Below are 17457 nucleotides of genomic sequence, written 5' to 3'. Positions count from 1 at the left end.
AAAGGCTCCAGATGTGGAAGCTCAGACCTCCCCATCCGCTGATGTGCTGCAAAACCACCCAGTACTTGCAGTGGGTGCCAAATGGTACCATGGATAACTCTGGGTGCTGCTGTGTGACCCATAATGGGGACAACCGGAGCCACCCAGCCCCAGGGACGGACAGACCTGAGAAGTTGACGCTGCGGATGTACTTGAGCAGCTCCACGCCATCCACCGGGTCCATCCTGGGGCACAGCCCCACCTTGCCAGGGCACAGGTTCTTGTGCATGTTGTGCAGAGCGTGCCCCATGGCGTAGACGGCGTCGATGACGAACTGAACCTTGCCCTCCTGCTCGTACGAGGAGTCCTGGCCGATCCGCTCCCGGTCTGCAGACACACGTAAAGCCAGGCTGCATCTCCCTGATGTCCCAGCCATTCCCCACCTCCGCTGCAGCCAAACCCTTGCAAACAAACCTGCTCTGGACTGAAGCAGCTGGAAACTCCAACCCCATTCCCAAACCCACAGACCCATCACCAGCCAGGGAACCCCTGTCCTAGTGGGAAGCTTACGCTACCTAGGAATGCCACAGGAAGGAGGAGCAGGGCAGAAGCACACCTCAAGCTGTTCTTCCAAGAGCCCTTTGGATGTCACAGCCCAGTGCCATGGACATCCCTGTACTCCCAGTGGGACATGGGCTGGGCTGTGATTGACGTCCCATCCTCACCCCCTCTGCCAGGAGCTCCCACCAGCTCAGCCTCTATCAGCACCACCAAGGGAGCACCCAGGCAGCGTCCATCACTGTCCTCTTGTCACCCTGCTCCCCTCATCACCCCCTGCTGCCCTCCCACCCTGCTGACCCGCAGCCCTTTGCAGCCTCCGTGGCCATCCCAGCTTGCAGCATCCTGCAGGGATCTGGTAATCACCACTGACAGCTCCCTGCCCCTCCTGTCATCACCGCCCTTAATGGGACAAGAAACACGTTCATCATTTAGCAGGAGACACCAATTAATGTAGCACACTGTTAATTACAGCTAAGAAAGAGTCTCCCATGGGGCAATGCCGTGACAGAGCCACAGCCTCTACATCTCCATCACCGCCTCTGCAGTAGGGCCACAGCAGCAAGAGGGAAGGAGTTTCCCAGGGAGATGAAGGCAGAGCTTCGTGCTCTGGAGAGGCAGAGCCACCCCAGAAATCCATGCAAAGGCATCCAAAATTAATCCTGACTCCACCACGCATGGATGCTCCTGGATGCAAGGTGGGGATCGCAGGGGTCCAGCCACACAGCCTGTGCAGATGGGCACAGGAAAGGCATATGGAAGCAGCAGTTGCTGATTCCTCCCTTTCCTGCTGCAGGAAGGTGGGATGAGACCAGTGCTGAATGCGAAGCAAATCTCCACTGAGTGGGGATAGCCCAAGGGCTACATGCCCAAAGGTCCCTTTGGGACTGAGAGGGAAACGTGCCACTGACAGGACACTAAAGCAAACGCACAGTGAACTGACCAACAAGGAAGGATGATATCAAGGGAATGAATTTATAGCACATCCTTCAAAGTTATGAAAATGCTTTTGTATACATGGAGATTACTCATGCGAAACCCATCAAGTTATCTTTTCTTCCACATTATTGACAAGAGCTATTAATCTCCTCCCTCGACTTCGGGCCTTTCCCTGCATTCAGCTCTCAAGGCGCAGGCAATCTGCTCTATCCTGTCAGGATAATTATCCACTGAAACACAGGGTGTAATAGACTGTCCAGGGGAGCCGAGCCATTGGGAATGCTGGCCTGCCCAGGGGACACTCAGGACTTATCCCATTCCAGCTCCTCAGCTTCCCAGCAGGCACCTCAAATCCCACACGGGTCCCAGCAAGTAAAATACAATCCATTGTGATAACACAGGCTGTGGAGCCTGGATTTGCCTCCCAAACATCCCCCTGGCTTGCAGCGAGCAGCGGTGGGAGAACCCAGCTCTAGTGCCAAAGCCAAGCTGTCACAGATAAGCAGACACCTCCAAGGCTGTGCATCTCCATCAGCACCTTGCCCCAAGCCCCAGCTGCTTTTGCAGACAGGAATTAAGCTGGTGCACAGAGGGGACAACGCAGAGCAGAAAGCGAAGGCTTGTTCCCACCAAGGAGACAATAAATCTCCTCCAAACTCACAGTAGATTAGGGCAACAAAAGGCATGCGACCCCACTGATTACAATAGCGGGGCCGTGCATCGTTCTACTGAGCTGGTAATTAATTTACAAGTGCGTGATGAGCCCCTGCGGGCACCCATTGCAGGACGGGCGCAGCCACCTCCTCAGGCAGTGGATGAGACGGCATTAGCATCAATTCCCATCACATCGCTGGCATCACCCTCAGTGCTGATACAGAGAGCTAGGGAAGGTGCTGCCTCTGAATCTCCAAGTTTCATGGGCGCTGGTGGCAGCACCCAGCACAATGCTTTTGGGCTGGGGGGAGCCCACCCAGCAGCAGTGACTGTCCCTGTAAGAGGGATGCTCGTTGCAAACATCTCTGCAACGAGGGCATAAGTGCCTGTTTGGACAGCCGGTGGAGCTGAAGGGATGCTGAGCAGAGGTAGTGCTGGGATGACCTGCCTGCAGTCAGCAGGAGCCTTTTATCATCTTAACTACCAGCGAGCAGTGCAAATCCTCCCCATTGGCCTGGCTGGGGCACGCTGTGCTGGAAAACAGCCAGTGCCACAGGAAAAAAAACCCAACCTCATACTGAGAGCAGTGAGAAGCAAAACAGAAAGGGGAAAGAATATGAGGAATCACAAATAAAGAAGGAAAATCAAATAAAAGCTCCTCTCCCCTGTGCCCACGTTGCTGCTCGACATCTACCCGCCGCCTGGCCAGGCAGAGGTGAACACAGACAAATCCCCATCCTGCTTCAAAGCAGAGTCACCATCTAGCCCTGCTAAATGAAGGCCATTATTGAGCTCTCCTGGAGAAAGAGTAGCCCATAGAGCCTGGGAGCATCCTGCAGTCCCCTTGTGAGTGGCACACGGAGGGACAGAGCCCCGAGCCCTGCCCCGTCCTCCTGCCCTTGTCACCCCATTGGCTCCTCCATCCCAGCTCCTCCCTGTCTGCATCCGCATGTGTGTGAACTATTAATGAAGCAGCACTGGCAGGATCCTGTCCCAGTGTGAGCAAGGGCTTCCTGCAGGACCCTTATACATAAGGGTATGTATGTATAGCCCGATGGAGGGAGCTTGGATGTGGGGAAGGATGCTGAGGGCATCCTCCTGTAAAAGCAGGTCCTGGCCTAATCCTGGTCCTAGCAGGACTGCTTGGGGATGAGCACACTGGTCCTGATGGGTGATGGGGTTGGTCTCAGGGATAACGTGAGCAGCTGCCAGCAGGACTTGCCCCAAAACCTGGTGCCCACCCCAGCCCTCACCCCTCACCTTTCCATGGGACCCTTCGGTTTTGGGATGCAAAAGCAATCAAACCCATCATTTCTCTGCACATGCTGGGTTCTACCTAAACTTGAAGCTTATGGAGAAAATCAGTGCATTTCCCTTTAGAAAACAGCCCCAAAGGGGACATTAGCATAAGCCATGCAAAGCAGGAGTGCACGGATCCGCACGGGCAGCTTATTTGCTTCATCACGTGTTATATCCCCGGTCTATCTGCCAAGCAAACGTTCAGGAGATAATTTATTTGCTGACAAATACAGATAATCTAAAGACAGTTCCTAGGACATTTGCCATGTCGTGGTTTCAGCCGCCTCCACTAATACCTTGGCCCTGAAATATTGCTTGTTTAAACGCTACATTACGATGAAGATGAAGAGATCAGTGGTTTTCTAGACTTGCTCATGCATTTCCCGGTGCTGGGGACCTCTCGATGCAGTCAGGGAAGATGAGAAGCTCTCAGCTACCCAAGACCATGGATATGGGCAAGGTCTCTTGCTCACCCTTGCTACTTACCCAGCTCGCCCCTATGCATTAGCCGCAAGACTACTTGGGGAAGCTACAGTACTGGAAAGCCAAATTGGTGTCCCCAGATCAGCTGAACACATGGGGAATGCCTGCAAGGGCGAGGATGTGGAAGCATCATCCTCATCCTCAGCAGCTAAAGCAGGGGAAAAAAAACAGCCCTTAATGATCAAAGTCCCCAGGCACAGCCGGGTCCATCCACCTGCCATCACGCCACAGCTTCCACAGGCATCCCTCCCAAGGGAAAGGGACACACATACAAATGTCCCCAGTCCTGCCACCTCGCAGCCTGCGAGCCGCCACGTCGTTATCTGCCTTCAGCCGGTGCCAGGCAGGCAGTAAATCTCTCCCATCTCTCAGTAAACATGTCACCTCCTTGAGCTTCCAAGCATCACCTCGGCAGCAGCGCTGTCAGTAAGACAGATCCCCCCCGGTTGCCTTGTTTACTGCATTAATCCCCACAAGCCTCTTTTAGCTGGAAATGGGTAAAAATGGGGGGGTTAAAAAGGAGGTTGGGGCCCTGGGATCGGATTCTGCAGGGATGAGGTTCTCTGCCTGCAGTGACAAAGGGGCACATCGGACACAGGCAAACACCACTGCAGCAGTGCCTCCCTTGCAGGCACCCTGCACCCTGCCATGGGGCCTGGCAGCACCCTTCCTGCTGCCACAGCATCAATGCTGGCTGAGCAAGAGCCAGATCCTGACCCTGTGCTACCTATTGGCCCCATTCCTCTGCAACCACCCCATCTTTTCGGCCTGCTCCAGTGAGATAGGAGCTGCTTGCAAGGGAGCAAGGATGCTCCAGTGGCTTCACGCCTTACACAGGACAATGGTGCTTGTGTTAGCACAAGATGAGAAAGAGGCAGTTGTCCAAATGCTGCATAATAGTGCAGAATTCATCCCCAAGTCCCCCAAACCTGGGTGGCTTTGTACCTGCAGAAGCAGGGGCCGAGGGATGGGAGATATGCAAGAAGCATGCATGACAGGGAGCTGCCCTGGGAGCCCTGCATGGGGACCGTGCCTTCACACACACGCACCACCCAACAGGCTCCACATGCTTCCTGCACCACACACAGCACACCAGGATGCACACAGGCAGTTTTGTGCACCCTTCCTGTCCACTTTGAGACAAGCTGCCACTGTCAGGAGACCAGCAAACATCCGCGTAGGCACAGGGCAGATCTGCATCACCCTCATTCACCACCTCCAGTATTTCTCCAGCCTTCCCCAAATTCCCACCTGGGTTCTTTGCCATTGCTTCCACATCCCTTTGCACCCAGTGCGATACAGCAACACACACCCGGGAGCCTCTGCGTGCCCACAGCATCCCCACAGCTCTTACTGGTGCACTTCTTGATGCTGCTGCCCTTCTTCAGCGCGTGCCGGCTCAGCTTGCAGTGGAAATTCTCCTCCCAAAACTCAGCAAACCAGATGTTCCGGCGGTTGTTGTCCAGAGTCCTGCTGGAGAAGTAGCGGTCGAAACCTGCCCAGGGAAGAGGGGATGGAAGGGATAAATCCCTGGGATGGCAGGGGTTGGAGCTGGAGGAGATTTAAGATCCTTCCCAACCCAAACCATTCTAGGATGATTTTACAGCCAAAACCTGGCAGTTAAGGGGATGCTTTCAGGGGCACAACTGACCCAGGGGGATGCTGAGGGTACCCACGGACCACAGCCCCTTACCTTTAACAGAGACCCGCTTAGGCAGGATGGTGACGGAGCCCTCGGCCACCTCTTCCAGGTGAAGGACGGGGGAGATTTTGGAGCCCCAGCTGTCCGAGCCCATCCAGATGAAGTGTCCTGTCTGGTTCGCCCTCTTGGCAGCCTCCAGCACCCTTCTGCAGAGAGAAGCAACAGGGCTGGCACCATGGGGTTCCATGTCCAGCCCCATGGAAGCAGGATACCGGCACAGGGCAGGACTCTGCGCTGTTTGCCCACTCCAGGCACTCAGTTGGCACCATCCACGACCCGTGGAGCAAGAGCAAACCGTGCTGCTCAGCTCCCGCACCCTCTATCCTCCCAGCCTGGGCACTCAGGCTGCTTCTCCCACATCATTTGTGTATTTGCTGACTGGTAATTGAATTTCCCCCTTAATTACACCTTGGGGGGGGGGCGGAATTAGGTTGTGCCACAGCAGGCAGGAAACGCAGCAGCAGTGTGCTCTCAGCTCCAATCAGCACTGCAAGCCATGGGAGAAAGCCAGGCAGTGCTGCCAGTGCTCAGGCTAGAGCTGAACTAGGCTCTGCTGGGCTCAGCTGGGCAGCAGTTGGGAGCCAGAGATGCCATCCACCCTGCTGAGCATCCTCATCATGGCCAGACACTCAGCCACATGTGCTTGTGCATTCCACCAGTGCCAGCCAGCTCAGGAAACTTTAATAGGTAGAGAGAAGCCTTCTTGGATCCAACCCTCCAGGCTCTTTATTCCCAGCCCCACATGCCCTCAGGGGGCTCATGTGGGTCCCCAGCCCCATGGGAGCAGAGCCTGGGGCAGCTTCATCCTCTTATGCAGCGAGGAAGCAGGTTTTGTGACTCACAGGAGCTGATCATTTCAAGTCCAGATGGTGTTTGAAACACAAGATAAGGGAGAAATAACAATAAATACAAATCAGACAGGGGAGACAAGATGGGAAGAGGCAGGCTCGTGCTGGAGCTATGGGGACAGCAGGAAGCCGTGCCCCGTGCTCCATGCACATCCCACTGCGGGGAAGTCAGGAAAGTCCATATCCCACTGCAAGCATCTCCAGCCACCCACGGTCATTGCGCACGGCCACATCTCCCCAGGGAAAATCAAAGGTGTTCCTGGGGGATCAGTGATTTACACCCAATCTAAGCCAGGCAGAAATCTAAGCAACAACCATCCTTGGACCATCTTCCTTGCACACTGCAGGGGAGGCAGCTCCATCTTCCAGGCTCCATAGCCCAAGCTGGCACGAGGGTCAGGATCCGCAATCTCCATGCCGGGGCTAAACCCACGCTCACCCTGCGCGAGGTGGGGGTGTGTGTAAACGGCTGTTCGTGGGATGTAATCCTATTTGGATGGGTAAATATTTACAAACCCCAGTTAATGGGGCTTGCCATTTACACAGCGAGGTAAATCCCCCGCTTCTCGCCACACACCCGCGTAAATGTCAGGCTTGCAGACATTTCTATTAAGGAAGGAAAAAAGCAACTTGGAGCGTTTGAGCATCTGATGTAAACTGATTTCGAATCGCAGTTTACCCACATTTACATAATGTTTGCTGATTAATAAATTAGATACTTAAGAAATCAGGGGTAGTTCCATGTGAATCATTCTGCTCCATAAACAACAGGAGCTGCAAGACATCGCTTCGCCTGCAGAGCAGCTCATCACCTCAAAGCCTGGCTGCATCCTCAGGCAAAGCAGCAAGGGGGGGGTCCCCAAAGGCACCCCAGGACCTGTCCCTCTTCCATGCTAGGGGCTGAGCTGCAGAGCAGAGCAGAACCAGCATCTGGATCCTGCCACAGGCGGTGCTCAGCGAGGCCCCACGCTGGAGCTGACCCAGCCCATGAGCAGCGTGAAGCAGCAGGGTTGTGACAGCAGGGGTTGTAAGACCGGGTTTGATCTCCTGTGAGCTCTGTGGTGTTGTGGTTTGACTGCAGCAACGCACCAGGCAGCCACCCTAAAGTCAGCTCTGGTGGGTCCCCGCCACGCTGGAAGGTGCATCCTCTTCCCACTGGAGAGACATCCGAGCCACGCTGCAAAGGCAGCTATGCAGATACAGCCACACCGCGCTGCAGACACATCTACATCACGTTGGGTACACCATGTCACAGACACATCTACACCACATTAAATACACCATGTCACAGACACATCTACACCACGTTGGGTACACCACGTTCCAGGCACATTACACCACGTTGGGTACACCATGTCACAGACACATCTACACCACATTAAATACACCAGGTCACAGACACATCTACACCACGTTGGGTACACCACGTTCCAGACACATTACACCACGCTGGGTACACCATGTCACAGACACATCTACACCATGTTGGCACACCACGTTGCAGACACATCTACACCATTTTAAATACACGTCACAGACACATCTACACCACATTGGTTACACCACATTGCAGATGCATTTACACCACGTTGCAGACACATCTACACCACGTTAAATACACCATGTAGCAAACACATCTACACCACATTACAGATGCATTTACACCCCGTTGCAGACACATCTATACCACATTGCAGGTGCATTTACACCCCGTTGCAGACACATCTACACCACATTGGATAAACCACATTGCAGATGCATTTACACCCCGTTGCAGACACATCTACACCACATTGCAGATGCATTTACACCCCATTGCAGACACATCTACACCACATTGCAGATGCATTTACACCCCGTTGCAGACACATCTATACCACATTGCAGGTGCATTTACACCCCGTTGCAGACACATCTACACCACATTGCAGATGCATTTACACCCCATTGCAGACACATCTACCCCATGTTAAATACACCATGCCGCAGACACATCTACACCACATTGCAGATGCATTTACACCCCGTTGCAGACACACACGCACACTGCAGGTGGGGTTGGCTCCTGTTGCAGTGCCCAGCTCTGCCATTAGCATCCCGCACCCTGGCCAGCCCCATGCGTGGGGCTCACACGGAGCTCACTGCGGGTGCCCTGAAGTCGGTTCCCCCCCCCGGCCCCTCCGCACCTGATATCGTCCTCGTTAGCGAAGATGATGACGGCGCGCGCATGGGAGGTCTCCAGCAGGCGACGGATGATCTTGTCAAACTCTCCGGGCTTGGGCTCCCGTGGGATCTTCACGGACTGGGCCACGCACACACCCCCTGCAGCACAAAGAGCCCCCCCCCTCCTCCATGAGACACATCCTGCATCCCCATCACCCCGGGCTCCTCAGCCCCACAACAGGCAAAGGGCTCAGCACTGCTCACAGAGCGCTCACCCAGCCCCTCGGGACATGTGGCCAAGCCCTCCCCTTACACCTCCTCTCCCAGGTCGATGCCTTCACCCCTCCTCTGCCCCACAGCTCAGCCCTTCTGCTGTGCCTCCCCTCCCATCCCACATCTCCATAGCTCCGCCTTCACCCACTCCTCTCAGTACCTGCTCGTCTGGAGACACAACCACATCACACCCTGTGCCCCCAACAGACACACGGTCCCATCCTGGCTGCACAAACGGCTCCAAGCACAAGCCCCTTCCCAGCACACGACCAGCTCTGCACATGCAGTGGTCAAATTCTGGCAGACACAGCCCATGGGAAGTGGAAACGATGGATGGGCTGCAGCCCAAACACAAGCCCTTCACCCCCAGACAGCAGCCTGGCCCTGCAAAGAGCTCCATTCCCATCCCTGCAGCACTGGCCAAGCTCCCAGCCCGCTTTTCCATGGGGCAATTGCAAAAGCAGCTCATTAAAATTAAAAGAGACAAGGGGAAGCTGACAATTGGAAGAGTCCCCACACATGGCTGCTGGGCTCCCAGCCTCCAGCTCCGGAAAGCCAGAGCCCTCCTGCTCCTGCATTTTTGCAGATGCCAATAAAAAAGAGAGATTGGAGAGAAAATTAAACATTGTGGGACCTTGTGGATGTAATTGATGGTCTCAATTTGCATAGTAAATGACAGGGATGATACCTCCCTGCCATTAAAAGATCCTCACTTAAGCAAAGGTCAGAGTAATTAGCACACAGCAGCAGGGAGAGATTTCCCAGCTTATGGTCCTGGAGAGGAGCAGGGATGAGGACAGGCACCAAGGAGGGCTCTGGGATGGGAAAGTTCACTCCCTCCCACCCACAGAAGGAAACTGGGATGATTTGACCACTTGCAGCCAAATAAAAGAGAGCGGGAAGGATGCGATGGGTGCTGAGCACATAGGGAGGGTTACAAGGTTGGGGATAACAGCATCCCCCAGCAAATACTTGCTGACTGGGGGGGGCATCACCCAACCCCAGCTCTGCACTCCCCAGCTACAAAGAGGGGGGTTTCTTTTTCCTTTCCTACAGTGAGAAATTGGGCCAATTTGCTGCTTGTTTCCCATATGGGGAGCCAGATGGATGGAGAGGAGGGAGTTGGATAAACAGACTCCTGGACAGACAGAGCAGGCAGGCGAGACGGGCAGCAGCAGCAGCAGCAGCACCGGCAGGACAGGCACAGCCCTGCCTGGGGCACCCAGCTCCGGTCACTGCTGAACCCCGGCCAGGCCAGCGTGGCACCGGCTGTGCCAGCAGTGACAGTGCTCCGGATAAGGAGCCGGTGCAGCTTAATTACAGTTTCCATGGCAATAAAAGGAGAAAAATCCAACAAAAGCAGCAGTTTGCAAACACGAGAACCTTCCAAAAGCCCCGGTGCAGCACGGGAGCAAGGAGCAACAGCTCCGGGCTGGCATCAGCACATACCCATGTGCCACCAGCACCGCGAGGCTCCTGTGCTGCGTGTGCTCTGCTCCGGGCTTGTGCATGCTCCTGAGTGTGTAACACAGAGACACGGGGGTCCCAGGCGCGCACATGGCAAGAGCAAACCCAGCTTTGAGACTCTCCTGGGACAGCAGCACAGGGTTGCACCACACGTGCTTTTATTCCCTTTCACTCCAAGCAGTGGTTTCAAACACCCCCAGGGTCCTGCAGCACTTGCAGAGGCAGCAAGTGGCCTTGGGTGAGCATGTATGGGAATAGGAGATGGGCCCATGGATAAGAGACTAAATCAATGGCAATTCAGGTAGGACCAAGTCACTTGGCAGCTCTGTTAAATCAAGCAAACGAGGAATGAAACAGAAAGGGGAATATGAGCAGTTAGGATACAGCAAGGACCTCATTAACACGGCAGCTGGAGGGCACGGAGCACGCGAGGGGGACATGGCCAGGCCAGCAGGGATGGGGACACAGAAAAGCGGCCTGATGCCGGTTGAAAACGGATGGACCCAGATGTCTGCAGTCTCTGGCTGCACTGCCCAGGCCCTAAGGTTTAGTAAAGCTCATTGGGGCTCTCCAAGCTTGAAAATAACACAAACCCAGCCCAGGAACAAAACCCCGAGGGTCTGTGAGCTCCATATTCCTGCAACACCCTCCCTCCAGCCCACACACTGATGCTGACAACACCACTTAATGTTGCTATCTGCTTTGCTAATGAAATCTTCTTAATAATGAAAACAAGAGGTCAAGGGGGTCCGGGGGAGATGGCCCCGCTCACCCCCGGCAGCCCTCAGTGCCTGCATTATTCATGGCCCCAGGCACTGCAGTGGGAAGGGGGATTTGCCAAGCGATGCTCCTGCTGTCTTTGCACAAAAAAAATCCATTCAGTCAAAAATGCTGCTTCAAAGCCAGAAATCAAAGCAAGGAGGCAGTGGTGATGGGGAGGAGGCAGTGGTGATGGGGAGGAAGCAGTGGTGATGGGGAGGAAGCAGTGGTGATGGGGAGGAAGCAGTGGTGATGGGGAGGAAGCAGTGGTGATGGGGAGGAGGCAGTGGTGATGGGGAGGAGGCAGCGGTGATGGGGAGGAAGCAGTGGTGGTGGGGAGGAAGCAGTGGTGATGGGGAGGAGGCAGTGGTGATGGGGAGGAAGCAGTGGTGATGGGGAGGAAGCAGTGGTGATGGGGAGGAAGCAGTGGTGATGGGGAGGAGGCAGTGGTGATGGGGAGGAGGCAGAGGTGATGGGGAGGAGGCAGTGGTGATGGGGAGGAAGCAGTGGTGATGGGGAGGAAGCAGTGGTGATGGGGAGGAAGCAGTGGTGATGGGGAGGAAGCAGTGGTGATGGGGAGGAGGCAGTGGTGATGGGGAGGAAGCAGTGGTGATGGGGAGGAAGCAGTGGTGATGGGGAGGAAGCAGTGGTGGTGGGGAGGAAGCAGTGGTGATGGGGAGGAAGCAGTGGTGATGGGGAGGAAGCAGTGGTGGTGGGGAGGAAGCAGTGGTGGTGGGGAGGAGGCAGATATTCTCCCTCCTCCTGCGGGACAGCACAGCATCACTCCCCAAGGCCTGGCCCCAGAAGAAGGCAGGAGGTGAGGTACAGAACCTCTTTTCACCCCCAGCTTTGGGAAAGGACCAAAGAGGAGCAGGAATAGTGGGGAAAGCTTCCAGGATCAGGGCAACAGCCCACAGCAAGCTACCAGAGGCAGTTTGGAGATGGGCACCCGATTTCAGAGTGCTCAGCCAAGGTCCCATGCATACCATCACTGATGGATGGCAGCACAGGATACAGGGTGCTTGCAGTGAGAAACAGCCTTGAAAACCCAACTTGAGCCCATCTCCAAACCTCCCATGGGCTGAGGCAGCAAGCAGGCACCCAGAGCTGGGTCCAGGGGCCCCTGCAGCCTGGTCCCATGGTGACAGAGCCAGCAGCTTCACTGGGAGGCTGCTGGGAAGAGCCAAGGATGAAATATTCAGCAGCCTGCATCCAGGGAAGCAGAGAAATGGAGGAGAAATGGAGGAGATGTAATCACAGGATCACACTCACCCTGGAGCAAACCTGCACCATCCTCAAGCACAAGGCTGTCACCCTCCCACCAGCATCTCCAAAGCCCAGTGGGATCTCAGACCCCCCTGGCCCCAGCATCCCTATGGCTCTGCTGGCCACTTGCTGGGGGTCTCGTGGGACTCTGCTCACTGAGCTGGGGTTAAACTGTGTTGTCAAACACAGGTCGGGTTTAATCTCCACCATTACAGGCTCAGTGGGAGCTGCGGGAAGCACCCTTTTGATTGCAGGTATCAGACTGCTGTCACTGCCGAGCACCATCAATCAGGGAGCGCGCTTGCCGGGGCTGCCGCAGAGCCAGCAGCTGCTGAGCATGGTCCTGGGGCGCTGGAGAAGGGGGTTCTGGCTTCACCATGCTGGGGACAGCAACGTGCATGTCCCCCCTTGTCCACCTCCCAAGGAGGGGACCAGGCTCTGCAGGCAGTACCTGCACAGCTCCCCCTGCACGCTTCCAGCCTCCCCTTCCTAACCCCAGCATTCAAGTGAGATTCCCAAACCCAATCTTAATTGGCGAGCGGCAGGCGGCTCCCCTGCCCCAGGGTTCATTATTCACATCACTTCAAAGCCTCCAGGAGCCCACTCATTAGAGGAGAAGTCATTAGGGACACGGCTCTGCGCCCTCGTGGAGGCAGAGCTCCTGCGCCATCGTGAGACTGGAACCCTTTGGTGTAAGCATGGAGCACGGGATGTCCTGCACAGGCCCGTCCACCTCCCCTTTCACCCTCAACACTGCTGTAACAAAGCAGCTTTGCAATGTAGGGAAGGCTCCCTACGTCCCACAGGTACCCCCACACAAGGCAGTGCGGGTAAGCCATCCCAGGTCCCATCACACATGGCTGTAATCTCTCCTTTGCTGTGGCAGAGCCCTAATGACAGCAGTACCCAGATGATCCAGCACAGAGGCTGCAACACCACGTGAGTCCCAGCCCCACTGATGGCAAAGCACCTCCGCTACCAGCTCAGGTGAGCCTGAGGACACCTTTGTCACACAAAATCACCCACAGCGCGTCCCCTGGTACAGCCAAACCTCAGCTCTTAGACTCCTGCACTTCGCTCCAAGGTGGGCATCTCACCCTTTCCTTCCTAGGAATGCAAAGCAGGGAGTGACGGAAGCTCATCAATCCCCACATTAATCCACTTTGGGGATACTGGGTCCCTCCTTGTGTGTCATGGGCTCTGCATCACACATCCCCATCACTGGAGGCTCCTGGCGCTTGCTGCCTGCCTCATCCCTGGAACCAGCTCAAATACTGCTCTTGAGGGTTTTGAAATCTCATCAGACATTATCAATTTGAGCAATCTGAGCCTGCTTTTCAGCTGCCTGCATTGCTGGGCTAAATCAGTAATTAATGAATTTGTAACAGGGGAAAAGAAGGAGAAAAGAAGCAAGCGTTCAGCTCAAACCCAGGGCCCCGGGCAGGACAACAGGGAGCAGAAAGTTCAGGCTTCTCATGTAGGAAATAACACCACGGTCTGTGTCCACAGGAAGGATCCTCTGCTAAAGACCTAACCAGGGACACAGGTGGGTCAAGCCCCACTAGCTCCTGCAGCCCCTGTGGGTGAGCTGCCCCTTGGGCTCTCTCCATCCCCCTCATCCTGCTCCAGCCCTGGACTGGGAAGAGCCAGGAAACGCTGGGATTTTGGGGATGTTTATAGCAAGATTTTGCACCCTTCCCTCCTGACCCAGGCCCACATCACAGAGAGCATCCACGGCCTCAGCTTCACCGATCCCCAAGGGCTGCATCTCCCTCCTCATCCCATCTCAGACCGGACCTCACTCCACAAAGCCGCTGGTGTTTGCTTGGCATGACCCAGGCTGGGTCACCCGCAGGCAGCCCCTGACACACACCATAATACTAAAGAGCAAGTTATCGACCCGGGCTCCGAGCCAGAGCTCTCGTGCCAGCCTCAACCACAGCTAACAGCTCCCTTTTGTCCAGCCCCACTCACCTCCCTCCCCGCTTCCATCACATAGAGAAAGCTGTGAGATGTGGGAACAAGGGGCAGAGTTAAGAGGTGGGGACAGCATTATCTATAAGCAGATCTCAGCCAGCAAAGGCATGACAAGCTCCAGGCCCAAGCAGCAGTGCCCAGTAGCCCCAGTACCAGCCTGCCACACACTTGGCATCCACCAGCAAACAGCTCGAGGGCAGGGATGGTTTCCAGGTGAGGAAATTCAGGCTGTGTTGGTGTACACAGTGTTGACAGCAGCAAAAAGAAAAGCATCAGCGGGGGGGGGAAGAAGTAGGAAAATAACCCAGAAAATGTGGTTTCTGCCCCGAGGAACCTGCAAGACCCAAAGCGGTGATGGCAGCAGAGCCTCGGGGACCAGACCTGTCCCTCCAGCTGCCCCAAAAGGTGCTGCATCCACTAAGAGCTAGGGCTCATTTTTGAGCAGGGGATGGGGTGACAGAAACAGCACAGAAACTCAGGGGATGGGTATAACCAGGGCCCCTTCCTGAGCCACGCTGTGAAAGGACCTCCCAGGGATGGTCCATTGGAGCCCCAGAGGGGACAGAGATGCTGCCACCCTCGCTGTTTCCAGACACAGGAAAAGCTTCACCCAAACCCCCGCGTTCCTCCAGCGCAGGGACACATCAGGCTCTCGGCATCATGCCATGGATCAGCATCCAGCTCTGTGCTGGCTGCTGAGCGGGAGGATCTGGCTGGGGAGCCGAGACGGCGGCAGCAAATGCCAACCCTCGGTGAGCCACGGTAATTGAGTGCTGACTGCACAAGAACAGCGTCCTCGGGGATGAAAGGGAGCTGGATCAGCCCTGCTCACCCTATTGCTGGGCACACCTCGCTGCCATGGGGTGAAGGTCACTTGCTTTACAGAGGCAGGTACCCACCAGCATCATCCTCCCGTCCATCCCATGGGGACGGCATCCATGGAATACGGAACAATGGCACTCCCCAAGGCCAGTCAATAACCAGGACTGGAAACGTCTGCATGTACAGATCTGCCATAAAGTCATATATTCTGTGCTTGCTTATGCCGTAAGACTTGGGAATGGCTTTTGGGGGGCAGCATCCTGATGCATCAACCAAAAGTAATGAACCCAGCTAAAACCAGAGAGAGACAGCTGTGAGTGTCACAGGGGGATGAACAAATGCATCACAAATATGTATCAGCCTCTTAAGTAAAAATATAGAAAACTCAGCGAAGGATAAAACAAAAGAGGGGGGAAATGACAGCCTAAAATTGATCCAGACACATGACTAAGGAGTCCTGCATTTGCCTGGAAATATTACCCTCTTCACAAACCCAAGTGCTGCACATTACGACGCATGGCATAACATGCCGCGCTCACCAGCTAAATTACATAAACATAAATCTAATAATTCATCTCCCAGAGCTCAGCAACAGCAGGGATGTCAACGCACACAGAGCCGGAGGGCTGCAGATGGGTCTGTCTGTCCACTGAAAGGATGCCACGGGGCAGGGTCACAGGGAGATGCTGTACTAGAAGGGCTGGAGATGGGGGCACCCCAATGCTGGCCCTGCCTTGCACCTTGGTGCCAAATCTAAACACACCTCGCATCCCCTGCCTCTGCAGGATGCTTTCAGGGAGCACCTAAACCGCATTAAAACAGCCAAGCAAAATTCATCCTTTGCAGGCTTTACATCTCTGCAATGCTAGCACCCAAAAAACTATGGCTCAAGTGAGTAATGCCTGTCTGGGCATCAGTGCAGCCACCAGCAATTGCCAGGGGCCACCAGCATAATTGCCAGGGTAATTGCAATATATCAGATGCAATGTCCCAGCCAGGCCAGGCTGCCTCAGCAGCACAGGGCCAGCCCTGGCTGTAAGAATAACCCGTCCCCAGGGTGAATTTCTTCCCCCCGCACTGGCGGAGGAGCTGCTTTGTGCCCTGAGCAGAAGCGCTTTCCACTGCGACAGCGAAGGCTCGAATATGAGGCTTTGCTAAAAATTGAAACTGAAGGTCAAGTTGGTAATGCATCAGAAAGCAAACAGCTTGAATGCTAACTGCTAACTACAGCAATGAGCATTATCGCCTGATGGAAATAAAAACTGACTCCGAAGGCTCGGGCTTGGCGTGAGGAATGAAGCAGAGCGTGGCTCGGGAGGAGAGCAGGGACGCGCTCACCCTGATGCTGGGGTTGGGTGAGAAACCCCCCAGGAAGGGCAGTGCTGCCCCCAGGGCAGGAGCTGCCTCTTGCCCCATGTAAATGCCCCTGCATGGGGACATTTCAACGCCTCACAAACTGCTGGCAAGCTCTTGGCAGAGGCCACATCCTCAGTCATCCCATAGCCCTTTAACATCACTTTGATGGCTGGAGTCTCTTTGAAGCAGCAATAAATCACAGGACCCTTTATGCTGCCAGAGAAGCACAAACGAGAGCCAGGTGTATACAAGCAGGCTATAAGAGAGGGGATAGACCCTTCACCCATTCCCAGTGGCTCTGTGCTGGTATATAAAGGTATTTGGTGTCTGCAGAGTTGGTTTTGCTCCAACCTCACCGTTATTCATGGCTGTGGACAGATCTTCCATGGGCAAAACCCCCCAGTGCTCCCTCCCAGGTGAGATGCTTTAGGCAGCAGCTTGGAGCCCACTTGGACCCCGTGCTTGGGCTAATACACAATGGCTCTCACAAACAACCGTGTTCCTGCAGCGGTGTTACTGCTGATAACGCACAGGCTGCACTTACCCCACTGTTACACCGCAATTACAGTGGAATTATGCTTTTTGATAACTAAATTATCACTAATGCACATAATCGTTGGGTTATGAGGATACACAAATTACAGGACTGCCTCAGCCCTGGATTAATACGTGCGCATTCCTGCTCGATGTACACTCGCTCACTCTGCAATTATGCTGTCATATCATTAACCATCTGGTTATGAGGATTTGCGGTAACCACAGGTTATCTCAAAGAAATGCTCATGCTGCTGTGGGCTCCAGTCACAAGTGATGCTCCTTACCAGTGCCTTATGAAGGAGGAACATGGGTTCAAATTGTGCCTGTGCATCAACCCACTCCTCCCAGCCATGTGCATCCCCACATTGGAACCCC

At 54.9% G+C, this 17457-nt stretch overlaps 2 protein-coding genes across 4 annotated transcripts in view; both read right to left on the bottom strand.

The window, feature by feature from the left end:
* Positions 1 to 17457, bottom strand: part of LEMD2 (LEM domain nuclear envelope protein 2) — a 186098-nt gene that overhangs the window by 125451 nt on the left and 43190 nt on the right. The window lies entirely within an intron of this gene.
* Positions 1 to 17457, bottom strand: part of GRM4 (glutamate metabotropic receptor 4) — a 45925-nt gene that overhangs the window by 10648 nt on the left and 17820 nt on the right. For both annotated transcript variants that reach the window (XM_062605503.1, XM_062605502.1), the window contains exons 4-7: positions 8649 to 8784; positions 5606 to 5760; positions 5267 to 5407; positions 166 to 366 (exon numbers count right to left, since the gene is read on the bottom strand). In XM_062605503.1, coding sequence (XP_062461487.1) covers positions 166 to 366; positions 5267 to 5407; positions 5606 to 5760; positions 8649 to 8784 — 633 coding nt within the window. The remainder of the gene's footprint in view (positions 1 to 165; positions 367 to 5266; positions 5408 to 5605; positions 5761 to 8648; positions 8785 to 17457) is intronic.

Source organism: Pezoporus occidentalis, unplaced genomic scaffold, assembly GCF_034315485.1.
Source record: "Pezoporus occidentalis ecotype Australia unplaced genomic scaffold, CSIRO_AGI_Poc_V1 ctg92, whole genome shotgun sequence".
Classification (NCBI taxonomy): domain Eukaryota; kingdom Metazoa; phylum Chordata; class Aves; order Psittaciformes; family Psittacidae; genus Pezoporus; species Pezoporus occidentalis.
Note: the sequence above shows the minus strand (reverse complement) of the source record. Positions and strands in the feature narration are given on the sequence as shown.